This window comes from Pteropus medius, unplaced genomic scaffold, assembly GCF_902729225.1.
Source record: "Pteropus medius unplaced genomic scaffold, Ma_sr-lr_union100, whole genome shotgun sequence".
NCBI classification, from domain to species: Eukaryota; Metazoa; Chordata; class Mammalia; order Chiroptera; family Pteropodidae; genus Pteropus; species Pteropus medius.
In genome coordinates, this window is record NW_024355205.1 from 8,418,030 (window position 1) to 8,434,436 (window position 16,407).

Consider the following 16,407-nt stretch of genomic DNA (forward strand, 5'->3'; position numbering starts at 1 on the left):
TAAAATGAGACAAAATTACTTGGGGAAACCAAAATCTTAAAAATTAACTTCGATAAACTCAGAACTCTATATCAGTCTTAAAATGACTAGAAGATTTTAGTGCCCTAGGGAGTAACATAGAACCAATGCAAAATCATTAGTGAAATGAGCTCAGGAAGTAGTAAAAGGATTAATGATGTTCTCGAAACTAGTGAAGGGAATATTCTTGCTACAGAAATAAAATAGAAACAAAATCATTGCATGGGAAAGTAAGAGATTACATAGCTTCTATAAAACTTGCAAAAGAAATCCTGTTTGGGGTTTTTTTTGTTTGTTTTTCCTGACATTCTGTTAATTTAAAAGCAATACTGATAGAATTCTGCAGAATACTGATAAGATGAGTAATTGCTTGATCCTGAAGCTGAAAGAGTAGCTAATGAATGAGTGAAACACGAGGAATTTTTTAGGTCAGTTGAAACCATTCTGTCCAATACTATAATGGCGGATACCTGCGTTAGTCAAAACTCATAGAAAGGTATAAGACAGAGTGAACTCTAATATAAATGTGTACTTTGGTTAACAATAATGTATCAGTATTGGTTCATCAGTTGTAATAAAGTACCATACTAAATCTAAATGTGAACTATAAGGAGAAACTGAGCAGAGAGGAGAAAGAAGTATGGGAGTTCTCTGTACTGTCTTCTCAATTTTCTGTAAAGCTAAAATTGCTCTAAAAAAATGAAAAGCAAAAATCTTCAAGTGCATTTAAACTCCTAAAAGAGTTATTGATGGATTACCAAAATACATGTTTATATCTTTACACTTGCAAGACAGTGTAAAGAAGTAGGAAGTATTAAGTATTTTATGTTCAAATGGAAAATGGGACCGTGGCTGTCATAAGAAGTTACTGATACACAAGCTATAACAAAACATAAATAAATGCATCATCACATCTGCTTTACAAAGATTTCTGCCCTTATAAGTTGAGCAGTCTAAGAAGTTCCCAACAGGTTCTAAACAATTGTTTGCTTTTGAAATTCTGATTTAGTTTCTGTATTTCAAACTAGCTTTCTTTCTTACAGGCTGAAAAAGAAAATCCAGGACTCACACAAGACATCATCATGAAAATTTTAGAGAAAAAAAGTGTAGAGGTTAACTTCACAGAGTCCCTTCTTCGCATGGCAGCTGATGATGTAGAAGGTAATCAGAGTCTTGTTTAGCTTTCTTAAGCTGTTGAAGAGCACTACTTCTAAATCTTTATTATTTGACAAAAGGGGCTACCTCCACTTTTTTCCCCTCCTCCTCCTCTTCTTCCTTATCGTTATTACTGTGATGATAGTGGGGAAAAAACTACAAAATAGAAAAGTAGTTCTTGATTTTTGTTTTATATCTGTCAGATTTAATTACGTGAACTAGAATGTTTGTTTATGTTGTACACTTTGATTTTTTTTTCCTATTAATGTTTGATGAGTTCTATTTTCACCAAAAGATAAGCTCTGCGGAATAGTTATTTAATTTTTTGTTGGCTTATCTGCAAATAGCAGTTTGAAAGTAATAAAGTTTTTTTAACATTAGCATATTTTTTTCAAGCACTGAATTCAGAGAACAATATAATAACCATCTTTCTCAATTTTTGCTTTTTTAAATAATTAGAAATGAGTTTTACTTTAGTAGACGTTTTCCCACTAATGTAGAAAAACATACAGGTATAATTTCCCATGTTTATTAAGGGAGAACAAAGGTAAATATTTTAACTGCTTCCATAACTTATAAGAAAGTCCTCATCATTCCAGACATAAGCATTCCCAACCCGTTAGGCCAGGTTGTATTGATTGGTAGAATTGTAATGTTTCCATATTTACAGTGAATCTGTCAGTAACCTTTTTTGCCTCTGCCAGGTTTGATTGAACTTTCCAAAATTGCTATTCTTTGGTCTCAACTCTTGTGTTGGATTTATGATGACATTTTTGTTTTTAATTGAGATTTTGAATGTGCTGAAGATTTTAGTAGGTTGTTTAGTAGGTGGTTTGCTGTAATGAACCACTGTATATTCAATATAGAGGTTTTTGTTCAATTCATCTTCCCATTAGCAGATACATATTGCCATTGTATTCGTAATTATTTGTTATAATGTCATCACTTTAAGGTTTCTTTGTGAAATGTAGCTTCAGAGGCCTGATAAATTTGATTAAAATTCCCTTTTAATTTTACTTATTTATGTTTTAAGATTTCATGGGCTTTCCATTTACTCCAAATTGAAAATGTTCATCTGCTTTTTACTTGGTAGGAACCCTGTTACTATTACCAAACTAAGTTGAACTCTAACCTAAAACATTCCACTTTGCAACTTCCTAATTATCTGGCCTTTCTTCTCCCAGCCCCATTTTCCTCACCATTTTGACCAACAATGAAAATTCTTAGATTTGAATTTGACAGGGAGTTTCATGATGCTTTTTATTATGTATTTATTTTATCAGAGTATATGATTGAACGACCAGAACCAGAATTCCAGGACCTAAACGAAAAGGCACGAGCACTTAAACAAATTCTCAGTAAGATCCCAGATGAGATCAATGACAGAGTGAGGTTTCTGCAGACAATCAAGTAAGCAACTTTTTGTTTTGGTTCTTTTTCTCTAAATTACTTCAAAGGAACCACTTTTTCTAGATGTTTTATTTTGGTATGACATTAATGTTAAATTAAAATATTAATTTGAAATTAAAAATTTAGAATTTTCAATTACTTTTTAATTAATTGCTAAGCTGTGGCATTTGACTTTGTAGTACAGTGACTTTTTTTAGAATGTTTAATTTTAAAACCGCGAATGAAATGTACATATACTGAAATATAGTTTAAACTACATAAAAATAGAAAAATGTAAATGTCATATTAAAGTGAATAGAGAAGTTGGATAAGTTATAAGGATTGATAAAAAAAAAAAATAGCCATAATCGTTTTTATTTCAGAAATGGCACTAGTCACTAGGATAAGTAATGTAGTCTTCATGAATAATGTTTTCTAATACTGACCAAGTTGTGAAGCTCCAAATTCTTGCCTTTGGGATACAGATTTAAAAAGACTAAAAAAATGTGTGGGGCCAAGAGGCTGGGCTGTTGAGAAGGACAATCCTAGAAAAGTGGTTCTCAAACCACGGGCTCTCCTCAAGGGTGAGAGGGTGCAGAAATGAGGGAGGAACTGCAAACATAGTTTCTTGATGAATAGTTTTAAACTAAAAAGTCTGATAATTTTCTTCAGTTTCAATGGGTGGAAAACAAATCTGGGAATAATTGTAGTGGCATTATTTATTACAGCCTTTTTAGTGAAACCACAAGTAGAAATTGCTAGAAAGGAAAGATTTAGTACAGTTATTTTTTCTGGAAGGGGTTGCATCATACATCATATCTTTAAAGAACTTAGGGAGGCTCACTTGGAATAAATATTAACATTAATTTCTCAGAAATAGTATTCTTTGTAATTCGTGTTGCAAAATGCTATTTTAGCTAGTTTGGGCACATACTTTGAGTGATATAGAGGGAGGAGTATGTCCCATTTTAGAAAACGATTCGTGATGGGTACCCACCCAGCTATCAAGGTAGCCCTCTTCTTTCTGGCCCCCTAATTAAGGACCAGAAAGTATGATAAAGGCTTCATATGATAAAGACTAGCCACAGTTTGTGCCACAGGGGACAAAACCCTAAGGTAAATATTTTACCTTCATTGAAAAGCCCCAACTTTCTTTAACTATTTTTAATACATGAAAAAGGAAGATAGTCAACTATTTATGAATTTTTATTTTTAGTTTGGTATAAAGTAAACATGTTTGACCCATAAAGGAATAAATTGTCAGTGATCTCAAACAGCTGTTTAAACAACTTATTTCCAGATTTTTCAAATATTTTTTAAATGTTTTGGTGATCTATACTACATTTTAATGAAGATTTAATTTTTAAAATATTATTTTAAAAATAATATTTGTAGCAAATTTTGCTTCAGACCATTGAAATGTAGGGGTTTACAGAATCAATGTCATCTTAATAATATTAATCACATGTAGAACTTATGTGCTCAAGCACTTATTAAAGCACTTTCTATACATATTAACTTATTACAACACCCTGTAACAGATGAGGAAATTGAGGCAAAAGAAATTAACTTTCCCAAGGTGACAGAGCTGGTAAGTTGGTAGAGCTTGATTTGAATCCAAGGAGACTCTACTGCTTCCCAAGCAGATATATAATGTTGATCTAATCTGGTAATTGAAAAAAAGTTTCTGCTGTTTGGAAGAAATGTGATAAAGGACATTTTACATAGAATGCCAGTAGTTAAGAGGGAGAACAGTATTGTGGTTGGGGTAGAAATGATTGTCCCAGAGCCCTCACTCATTTTGTTGCTTCGACTCCCGTACTCCCTGCTAGGGAGTCCTGAAGCATCTCTGTAACTAAACCCAGTGTGGTCCTAGAGTGGTACAGTTTGGAATCCACTTTATAAACAACCACATTTTAATTATAAAGACGTTGAAGTCAAGAGCCTAGAGTCTTATCCATAGTCATTAACAGAGGCTGAATTAGGGTCTTATCTCTTACTTATGGATCAGTAATAATGTTTCAATTTTGATTTCTAGAGAGTACTCAGCACAACTGAATTAAGGTTATTGGCAATTAAAATTTATTTTTTAAAGTTTTAGGAGGGCTCATGTGCCATGGAAAGTTTGTTGATAATATATATTACTTCCGAAACTGAAATTCAACAGTGTATGAATTAGCATACATGGCTAAAGGTGTAATTATTTGTATTACTGATATAGATAGATTTTGATACATATTATTACCACTGTTTAAAAATTAGTGGATAAAATTGAATCAATAAAAAATGGCTTATCTTTTAGGCACATATTGTACAGTTACTATTATTCTTTATAGTATTTTACTTTCTCATATTTAAGGTAGTTATCCTCTTCATTTATTTAGGCAATAATTTTCAATAAGCATGTATTGAATACCTGTTATACCAAGTAATGTACGTGATGTTATAGGTTATATTAAAGTAGGAAAAAGATTCCTGTCGGCCAAGAATTATCCAGGTATTTTTGTATCTATTAGCAGACCTAGGCTTGATTCTCCGTTCCAATATTTAGCTATGTGACCTAGGATAAATAAGTCGCTTACCTTCTGTGATTCTAGTTTCTGCCTGTGTAGATGAGAGATTTGAAAGAAATGATGTACATAAAGTGCCTAGCACAGAGCCTAGCATACACTCACAGCACATACTAGCATTGTGAAATAAGATTTTATTTTCACCTCTTTCTGTGGAGTTGATTAGGAAAAATGATCTAGCAAACATATTTTAAAGTACTTGTGATTAATGGGTGTTTTCTGTTTGACTACATTTGAACTCCTGCAAATATTTTATAAAATTAATTCATAGGATTCTTTAAAAGTTTGATACATTCCAATTAAAGGATGACTAGTGGAGACTTGGGATTTAATAGACCAGAAAGCTATGCATTTATCTATTTACTCATTATAATCTTCATTTGCATATTTATAAGCAAAAATTTGCCAGGGTTTGGTTTTCATGATAGCTTCAAATTAGCTTTTCCAGAGGTGTCCAGTCTAGACCAAACTAAACATACAGTGTAAGAATTTCCTTCCTTTAGATTATTTGCATAAACATATACAAATCTGGATAACAACTAGAAGCTCTACTGTTCCATGTAATTTTTTGATAAGATGTACATTTACATTTCATCAAATGCTGATCGTCCTCTCTTTCAATGTGTCTTGTCTTTCAAAGTTCTCCACTAAATAGCTGTAGATTGCTAAAATTCTTTCCTATTATACCCATACAGTACGTCCCTTATCACAGAATCCATTAACTCCAATATATAATTACCCTATAGTTATTTTACCCTTAAGTTTTGCCTACTTCTTTATCTATTTAATGGAAGTATTTTGTGTATGGGTGTGTGTGCGTGTGTGCGCGCATGTGTGCACAGGCACATGCTGCTATTTCCTCTTGTAGGAAACAAACCCTCAGGTATTTTACTGATGTAATTTAGTTTCCTCGATGTCATAAATGAAAACTGTGTACAGACGGATGACATAATGTTTGACGTAAATAGCTGTAGATTGTTTTAGAAAAGGCCAGGCCTAGGGATAAACAGTCTTGGTCTTTATAAAGCTCTGTGGCAAATAATGTATCAGACCTTAGCTGTAGGCTCTGAGTTCCCAGACAGTGGTTTCCAAGCCTGGTTTATCAGCAGAATCACCCAAGAAGCTTTCTTTTTTTGTACCGACCGATTCCCAGTATTTATTAGTAAGCTTGGAATACTGTTTACTAAATCCCTCTTATGTATAAACAGGTTAACTGTCTGATCAGTGTGTAATTTGCTCCTTTATATTCCATTTTAAATAGGCTTATTGTGCATTTGAAGAATCATCCATATTCAGAGATTTGACATTTTTTTGTTGAAATTGTAGTTTTTTCCATGTAATAGGATGGTCATATGACACCATTTTATTAAGCAGAAGTGGTCTTGGCATCTGTCACAGCAATACAGGATTCAGCTAGCTTGAAACCATACATGAAAGGAACAATTATATAATTTAAAACTGTTATTACTAAACTAGAGGCAAAAAAAAAAGTGGACAGATGTTATTTCTGTGTAAAATTCTTTTGTCTTATTTGAATATTTAATGTTTTAATATTTCAGCCTGATATCAATGTTTGACATTCAGGAGGTAATAGTTAAATATTTACTGAAATATTTAATAAAAATGGCATTTCTTTAGAATAGGCTGAAATACTATTTTTATACAAAAATCCTGCCTAATTGTAATTTTTAGAATTTTTGCATATTTATTTACTAGAAATATGCTGTGAAACACACATACACATGCACACAGAAATCTGGACAGTGAGCTTTTTAAAAAAAAAAATAGTAAATCTGTGAAATATATAGGTACAAATAATTGAAATCTGACATTTTCTGACTTAAAGTCAGTAATAAAAATGTTTGGGATGGTCTAAATTTATGTTTTACTAATTTATATTTTCACACTTGCATTTGAACAGCAAAAGTTTTTGTAACAATAGCTAAGAGAATGGATGTGAAAAAGAGAAGGCTTGCCTTAGAAAGTGTGAGATTATTTGAAAATGCAGAATTATGTTGAATTTGACATGAAAAAATTGCTATAAAGTTAGAACATAGAAATTGAAAAGAGACTTGATATAAATGACAAGACGAGTTCAGAAAAAAATGTTGCATGGATAGAAAGACTAACTCAAATGCAGATTACAGATTTCTTTCTCTCTTTAGAAATGGGAAGAACATATTGATGCATATACATATAGCAAAGGGTGATTGCTGGAAAGGTTAAGGTAGAAGAATTTTCTCTCCCAGAAATTTAAATATGTTTTCCAAAGGAAATAGTGACAGCAAAGGTTTGGAAGGATTGTTAGAAGGTAAGTGTGTCTTGAGAAGAGCTATCCTCGAGGAGGAAATATTTTAAACATCACACTCTTAGGTATGTAACTTAAAGTGTTGGTAAATACAAAAATGAGTTACATGTAATAGCAAAATTTCATATAATTGTTCATGAGATAGCAAAAGTAGAGAATATGGTGACTTGAATTCAGATTTAAAGGAAAGGAAAGGAAAAATCATAACTAGAAAAGATGAGAGGCAGAGATATATTCTTATAAATTTAGGTTAATGCTGAATGAAATATTGCTGATTTGGGGAAGCTGATGCTGGAGAATGTTCGGTCAGCAGTGCAAACAGTGCAAGAGAAGTAAGGAAGGTACAGGCTAAAACACCCCACTCAACCAGCCAGTCAGACGTTTGCGCTTGATGTGGGGTTTGTATTGTAATTAACAATATTGATTAGTAATTCTTAAATATATGTATATAAACTTCTTTAAACGTAACTTATTTTAAGAAGATTCTTTTTTCCTTATCCAACAGGGATATAGCTAGTGCAATAAAAGAACTTCTTGATACAGTGAATAATGTCTTCAAGAAATATCAATACCAGAACCGCAGGGTAAGTTTAGTAGAAGCCTAGACGTTGGTTTACACCTAGTTGTTTTATTGTATTGAAGACTAAGATGATGTGAACTAAGATGGTTTGATTATTGGGAATAGTTTTGTATCATTAACCATGGGGTTTGTCTTTATTTAAATATGTTGTTACATATGTTTAAGTAAACACTCCTAAAAATGCTCATCTGTAATATAATAAAGTCCATTCCATGTTCTGTGTAATCTCCTATCTTTGATGTTTTGGCTTTTGTGTTATTTCTCTTTTTTTATTTAGAATTTTTTTTTCTTATATTTGATGTCTGTAGGCACTTGAACACCAAAAGAAAGAATTTGTAAAGTACTCCAAAAGTTTCAGTGATACTCTGAAAACCTATTTTAAAGATGGCAAGTAAGTACTGTTATTTATCATCTTTCTCTTTTAAAATTGTCTAAATTATATGGCTTACATGATAGTAAAACTATATAAATTAAACTCTTTTACTGAATTGTTAATACTCAAGCCAACTTCTAACTAAGGTAGACTACTAAAAATAGAGTGAATGTTTGATTAGCCAGCCATGATTAGTCTAGAACAGTATTTGGCATACTTTTCTGAAAAAGGCTCAATAGCAGATATTTTGACTTGGGCTTGTTGCATCTGCTGGCTTTACTTCTGCTGTTGTGCAAAAAAGCAGCTGTAAAATGATGGGGAAAGAAGTGGGCGTTATGGCCATATTCTAATAAAACTTTATAGACATTGAAATTTGAATTTTGTATAATTTTCAACTGCCATATAATATTCTTTTGATTTTATTATTTTTTGTTTTTTACCATTTAAAAATGTAAAAGTATTCGTAGCTTGCAGGTGACACAGAAACAAGGTGAGATTTGACTTACTAGCCTAAGTTGCCGACCCCTGAAGCAACCCCTCAAATTTGATTATCATCAAACTTACCTGCAGGTCTTGTTAAAACGCAAATTGCTTTTGGGTTCCACCCCCAGGGTCTCTTACTTTTTATGTCTAAGGTGAGCCCAAGAATTTTCATTTATTTAGAAGCTTCCAGATGATGCTGGTGCTATAGATCTGTTGTGAACTGCTACGCTGAAGTTAAAACACTGGTTCTTAATCCTATTTGCACATCAGGTTCTCACGGGTTAAGTTTTTTAAAATCTCAGTGCCGTGGTCTCACCTTCAGAGATTCTGATTCATTTGGCTTAGAGTGGAGCCAAAGTTTAGGTGTTTTGTAGAATTGCTCCAGGTGATTTTAAAGTGCTGCAAAGGTTGTGATTCATTATCCTGGAAGGAGAGAGACTTTCACAGTTTTATTCTGTAGGACAGGTAGTATACTTAAAAGATAAATTGGACATTATTTTTAAATATACATACAGTTGGCTGTAGAATACTCCAGAAACCAAGAAAATTTATGTGTCTTTTTACATATATATACATACACACACATATAACTTATAAGCTGATGCAGAGGCCTTGTCTTCTGTGGCGTCATACCTTATAGAGAATTCTTTCTATGTCAAGTACAATGTTAGGAATTTTGTTGACAAAACCATTTCTAACAGTGCTTAAAGTCAGAAAAAATGAATAGTGCTTATCTCAACTTTAATTATCAGGGGCCTCTGACAGCCTATCCTACTACCATTGAAGTTTTAAGATCCCTATGTCCGTGTCAAACTTATAATAACATTTTAAATAATATAATACATTAGAATGGTTTATTTTTTTAATGTTATTTTTAACAGTTCAAACACATTGACATATTTACATTTATATTATGAATTAAAGATACTGAGCTAAAGCATTAATGGTTTTGTGTTGTTCCATGCTACTATTCAGGATGTCTAGGAGAAATGTTCCTTGAGGACTTAGTTTAATAAGTTGGCAGGTGTGTTCCAAAGATAAAGATATTTGTTTTTCCTTGATCTCCTCTGTGAAGCCCAAATAACCAAAAACACATTAAAAGAATAATTTACATGATGAGATCATTATTTCTGATTTTAATTAAGAACTATATGAAATAAACACATCGAAAGGCAGAAATTAATTTAAATTTAAAGCCTAATTTTCATTAATCTGGAATTATTTACTTTCACTTTTGTTTGCACATTTGAATCACTTGGGTTCAGTATTTAAAAATTCCAGTGCCTTGGACCCAATGTTATTTTTAACTGTTCAAACAGGCATATGGATTATCCAGGATTCCTGCAACTACATTTTCTCCATTCAGCAGCTTTTTAAAATTACAATTATTTGCGTGTGAATAATGTGCCATGAGTCTTGTACCTGTTTTCCCAAACTGAAAATTATTACTAGAGCCTGATCTTTGAGTTTATTTTTCAAAAGAGGGATAAATTTGCATTGATTTAACTAATTCTTCCTGATACATCTTTTTTGAGAAATGTCTAGGATGAAGATAAAATCTTTAGCTGTACTACTAAGCAACTGAAAATGCCACACAGTGGGACCAGGGTATCACCTCTATGCTCTGGTCACATGAAGATGGACTAATAGGAAATGTACAGCACAATGTAATTTTTAAACACATATTTTTATATATTGTCAATCTCAGAATGTTGAAACTACATGATCATTTTGTTTTAAAAGTAGCTTAGAATTCTCAAAAAAAAAAATTTTGAAAGAAGGTAAGAGATTGGCATGAAATATATTTGAAATAATTACCTTATTCTTAAATACTTATGATGCCTATTGGTGTATAGATTTTGACTGAGTATAATACTCTAACAGATTTTATTTTGGTAACTTCTATGAAACCACAGGTGGAGACTACATTTGAATCCTTTTGACCAGTTATTTGTTTGACCTATAAATGAGCCCTGATAGTTCAGGTGCCACCTATGCTTAGCAGCCCACCAACACCTAATTGCCAGCCACTAGGGGCCAGTAATTCCAAGATAGTTTCAAATGGTTGAGGACTGTTCAATTCCAATCTGTAATTAAAGTTATGATACTCAGTACTAACTTACATTTTTTTTCTAAATTGATTTTGTCGCTACTGTTAGTAGATGGCACGAAGCATAAATATTTTTAAAGGATGAATTTTGGTGATAAAAGTAATGCTTTTTTTTTTTCTTTTTTCCAAACAGGGCAATAAATGTGTTCATAAGTGCCAACCGACTAATTCATCAAACCAACTTGATACTTCAGACCTTCAAAACTGTGGCCTGAAAGTTGTATATGTTGAGAGATGTACTTCTCAGTGGCAGTATTGAACTGCCTTTATCTGTAAATTTTAAAGTTTGACTGTATAAATTATCAGTCCCTCCTGCAGGGACCTAATCCAGGATGTTAAATGGGATTATTGCCATCTTACACCATATTTTTGTAAAATGTAGCTTAATCATAATCTCACACTGAAGATTTTGCATCACTTTTGCTATTATCATTCTTTTAAGAATTATAAGCCAAAAGAATTTACGCCTTAATGTGTCATTATGTAACATTCCTTAAAAGAATTGTAAATATTGGTGTTTGTTTCTGACATTTTAACTTGAAAGCGATATGCTGCAAGATAATGTATTTAACAATATTTGGTGGCAAATATTCAATAAATAGTTTACATCTGTTAAACATTTCTTTACTTGAAAAAAATGGATACATATATATGAATATATATATATATAAAATCAGAAGACTAAGGCAACTTGGGGTAATGTCTAAAGAACTTCTAATGGGAGCGTATTAGCAATTTATCAGATAATAAAGCAGCAAGAATTTTTATTTTTTTTTGTCCTTAATCACTGGGCAAAACCTAGTCAATGGAAATATTTTTGCTAGTTATTATATGTGGGATATTGACTATTTTTCCAGCCTGTTTTGAGAAACATGTGGGAGAGATGGCAATTTATAGTGTCTTCACACTGTAATGCCTCTTTTTGAACTCTATGACAATGTAAAATTAAAACTTTCTGGTATGCTGGGCCCTAATAAACTTTGCACCTTTTTTCCAAAAATAGCCACAACTAATAGTAATTTGAAACTATACCAATGCATGAGTTTAAAATTGTCATGAGTGTTAATATTAGATACACTCTTTAAATACATGTAATTTTGTTTCACCGTAAAGAAGTTTTAAGGAAATTATGTATCAAGTATTCATGTTAAGTAATTTTATTTTTCAATTATGATAAAATAAAGGGAAACATTAGAATTTGTTTATCTTTTATAAAGGTTTTAAACGTTCAACTAAATTTCTATTGGCAATATAAATTTTTTTGCTGTAATACAATCTAGTTACTTTTAAAACTTTTTTCTCCATTTTTAAAAATAGATTTTTAAAGAATTACTATCATTGGCAACATAAAATTGTCCTGGTAGATGTAAACAGGAAATATTTGGAAAGAAGCAAAAAGGCAATAGACAGTTGGATGAAATCTCATAATTTATGGACATTTTGCTGAATCGACTTTTTTTTTCCTCTAAGATGCATCGCTGGTAAAACATAGAATTGGTGATCTTGATACTATTTATTTTTAACATAAACTTATTTTCTCTTGAAAGTAGATGGATGGTTATTTGCAAAATGGACTTATGAATATATGAAAAATGTAATTTTTTTTGAGCATCAGACTTTTCTGACATAGCCTGGTACTATCTTTTCTCCTGTCGTTTTTACCTCCTTAACAGAACGCGTCATTTACCAGCTGTGCCCCAACTCAACTGTTTTTATAAAACTTCTGTCTTTTCACTTTGTTATCTAATATCCCTTGTTTCCATTTTTATGAAGTTTACCTCCAGAAAGGAGATATATTCTCAGGATAATTCAGTTTCTTATGTAACTCTAGTGGGGCTGAGTTTGTTCAGTGAGAAAAGGGCCTATGTGGCCCCAGCCAGATTCATCTCCAGAGAACAGAAAGCTGGCTTCCAAGGAAAGGAAAAAAAGAGACATTTTTGTGAAGCCCTGTTCTAGAAACATTTATTTAACTATCTGCCTTGCAGTTGAGGAAACTTGCTAAGAGAGCTACAAGCGCTGGTAACAGCTGGAGCTGAATTCAGCATTTGTCTCCAAACTCCATGTTCTTTCCACCGAACTGAACTTCATCCGTTGCTGAAAACGCACTGTGCTTAGAATACTAATTCCCTGGCCCACAAGGAAATCAGAAAAATTAGGATAATGTGATCTCTTTTTTTTTTTAATAAATCTAAATTTTATTTATTTTAAAGGGTCATTTTTTTAGCTAGTGATCGTGGCTATCTTTTGGATGTTTAAAATGCCCCCTCACACTTTCTTTAAACAAAATGATATAATAGTAGATGATAGTTTCATGTGTTTTTTAATGATTGCATTTTAATAACCTTATTAGGCAAAACATGAGGTTAGCAGTCCCTCCTAATTGTTTTTTTAACTTTTTATGGAAATGATTTCAAATCTACAGAAAATTAGTAAGAATAAAAATAATACAAAGAACAACTATACACCTACTGTTGAGATTTTACCTTTTTTTTTTTTATATCATTTGCTTATTTACCCTCCTCAAAGTCTCTTTTACTCTGGATTATTTCTTTGGCTACCTTTGTCTTTTATGGCATTGATATGACATTTTTAAAGAACACGATTTTCTTCTTGCCTTTTTAATAGAATGTTCTTCATTTTGGGTTTCCTCATTAGATTGAGATTATGCATTTTTGGTCAGAGTACTACATTGGTGATACTGTGTCACCAGATAGCACATCTGGAGGCATACAGTGTCCTCCTCATTGGTGATGTTAATTGGTTATCGGGTCAGGATGTTGTTCACTTTCTCCAATGTGTAGTTACTATTAATTACCTTGCATCTAATAGGCAATCTGTGGGAGACTCTTAAGTCCATGCCAATGTCAGTGTTTTCCCCCAGGATTTAGTATCCATTCATGCTTCTTGCTTAAACAGTTTTTAAATTAGTATTTGCAAAATGGTGATTTTCCAACTCCAGCATTCCTTCCTTATGTACCAGTTGGCACTCAGCATTCTATAAGCAGGAACCTTCTTTTCTTCCTCATCCATATCTATCCACATGAATTTTTATATTAACCATTGTTTTGAACTCTTGGTTTTCTATTTTTTCAGTGGCTTATTATTCGTTACTTAACTTTGGCACTTGAATTGTCTTAGATTTCGCTAGTAGGAGCTCCTTCAATCTGACTCCTATATGCCCTTGTGGCATCCGCTTTTTTTTTTTTTTTTAAGCACATTATCTTAAATAAAAGATATTCCAGGATCTGGACTAAGCAGTTTCTCCAAGGAGCCCTGGAGAATGATAGATCTATAGACCTGGCTACTGGGTCTGTTCAGCAGACAGAAGTGGGAAATGTGCATGTGTATGCATACATATACACAAATGTACATATGCATATTACTTTTGATTTCAGAAATCATGAGTTCACCTTAATTCCTCCAGTTCTGGTCCATCATGATAGGGTTTTTTCTTGTCTTCTCCTTCCATATTTCTATGTCTCATCTTCCTCAGAATCCTGGCTCCCCAAGAAATCAGTTTTCACTTGTTCAGTCCTATAATACATCTAAAATAATTTTTCTTGATTTTGCCCCTATCACTAAAAAACACACTTAAAAGACTGCAAGATTATAGTTCTCTATCTGTACCCTGCTCAAGACAAGATATATAATTACATTCTATGTTCATAAATTACTTGGAATAATTTTTTTTCCCTCCACTGTGATTATGTGATTTGTGTGAAATAAATTGTGTTCATTTGTTTCAGTTTTCTTCAAAGTTTAAGCGCCCCCCCTTCCCATCCTTATTGATTTTATTTTTAAAATACAAAACATGAACATGCTTCTAAAAAACTTTACTAAAAGTATTCTTAGAGAAGTGTCACTCATATCTCTTCTGCTTCATCTCTCTCCATCCCTGACCCCTTGTAGTTATCCAACTTCACTGTTTTGGGGGCGTTTTCTCCCCATGTTTATTTTTATGAAGAAAAGTCATAAATTTGTTTTCTTACACAAAAGGGAGTATGCATGTAGGGAGACCAACCCTCCTGATTTACCTAGGACTGAGAACTTTTCTTGGGACATAGAACTTTTAGTGTTAAAACTGGGTGAGTCAGGCAAACTGGGAGGAGTTGGTCATTCTATATACACGCTCTTTAAGAAAAAAACTTGATGCATAATTTACATAGTATAAAAGTCACATATAAGTCCTTTAAAAAATAAACTTTATTGAGGTATAATTCAGTGCCACAACATTCACCTATTTTGAGTTGTACATCCTGATCACAATCCAGTTTTAGAATATTTGCATCATTCAATAAAATCCACCCTGCATGATTACAGTTAATCCTTGTTCCTACTCCACCCGGGCTCCTCCCCAGTTCCTGGCAACCAATAGCTACTTTCTGTTTCCATAGATGTTTCTTTTCTGGACATTTCATATAAATAGAATTATACAGTGATATATTTTTAGTCTGGCTTCTTAGTGTAAAGTGTTTGAGGTCCATTATGTCATTGCATAAATCAGCATTTCTAGCAGTGTTACCACTGAATAGTATTCCATTATAGAAACAGTGCATGTTTTATTTACTTATAGCTGATTGGCTTTGGGGTTGCTTTCTTTTTGGTTATGATGTATAATGCTGCTGTGAACATTCGCTGCAAGTCTTTTTGTGAACATGGTTTTCATTTCTTTTGAGTAGAAACCTAAAAAGTGGAATTGTTGGATTGTACGATAAATTTATATTTAGCTTTTTAAGAAACTGTCAAACTTTTCCAAGTGGCTGTACCATTTTATAGTCCCACCAGCAGTGTATGAGGGTTCTTGTTTTTCCACTTCCTCACAAAAATATTAATGATTTTTATTATAGACATTCTTGTAGACACAGAGTGGTATCTCATGGTTCAGGTTTGCATTTCCCTAATGACGAAAGTGAGTACATTTTCATGTGTTTATTAGCTATTTCACAAACATGCTCTTACGGACTTCGCATTTTTTACTAAATATCTGCAGTAATCACTTCATATAAGTTTATAGAGATCTTTCTCAATTTTTTTTTTTTTTTTTGTAGAGGCCCAACATTTCATGGTGTGTAGGGTACCATACATAGTTTACCCAATCAATCTGCTATGCTTGGGTGTTTAGACAGTATTCAATATTTTGCAAGATTACACATCATTTATAATGAACTTATATATGTGTTTCTGTTTTGTTTGAAGTATACCTTCAGAGTAAATCCCTAGAAGTGGGGTTACTGAGTCAAAGGACAGATAGATGTGTAGTTTATTAGATATTGCCAAATTTTCTTTCCATAACAGTTGTGGCAATTCACATTCCACCAAGAATGTGAGACAATATGTTTCCCCAAAGCTTCACTAACAATATATTGTCAAGCGTTCAAGTTTTTGCCAATCCAATGAGTGAGAAATGGTCTCTCATTGTAG

At 32.5% G+C, this 16,407-nt stretch overlaps 1 protein-coding gene across 2 annotated transcripts in view; it reads left to right on the forward strand.

Moving 5' to 3' along the window:
- Positions 1-12,183, forward strand: part of PDCD10 (programmed cell death 10) — a 42,093-nt gene extending 29,910 nt beyond the window's left edge. For both annotated transcript variants that reach the window (XM_039858026.1, XM_039858027.1), the window contains exons 4-8: positions 1,062-1,179; positions 2,457-2,583; positions 7,946-8,024; positions 8,329-8,411; positions 11,120-12,183. In XM_039858026.1, coding sequence (XP_039713960.1) covers positions 1,062-1,179; positions 2,457-2,583; positions 7,946-8,024; positions 8,329-8,411; positions 11,120-11,201 — 489 coding nt within the window. In that variant the 3' untranslated portion in view covers positions 11,202-12,183. The remainder of the gene's footprint in view (positions 1-1,061; positions 1,180-2,456; positions 2,584-7,945; positions 8,025-8,328; positions 8,412-11,119) is intronic.
- Positions 12,184-16,407: the final 4,224 nt, after the last annotated feature.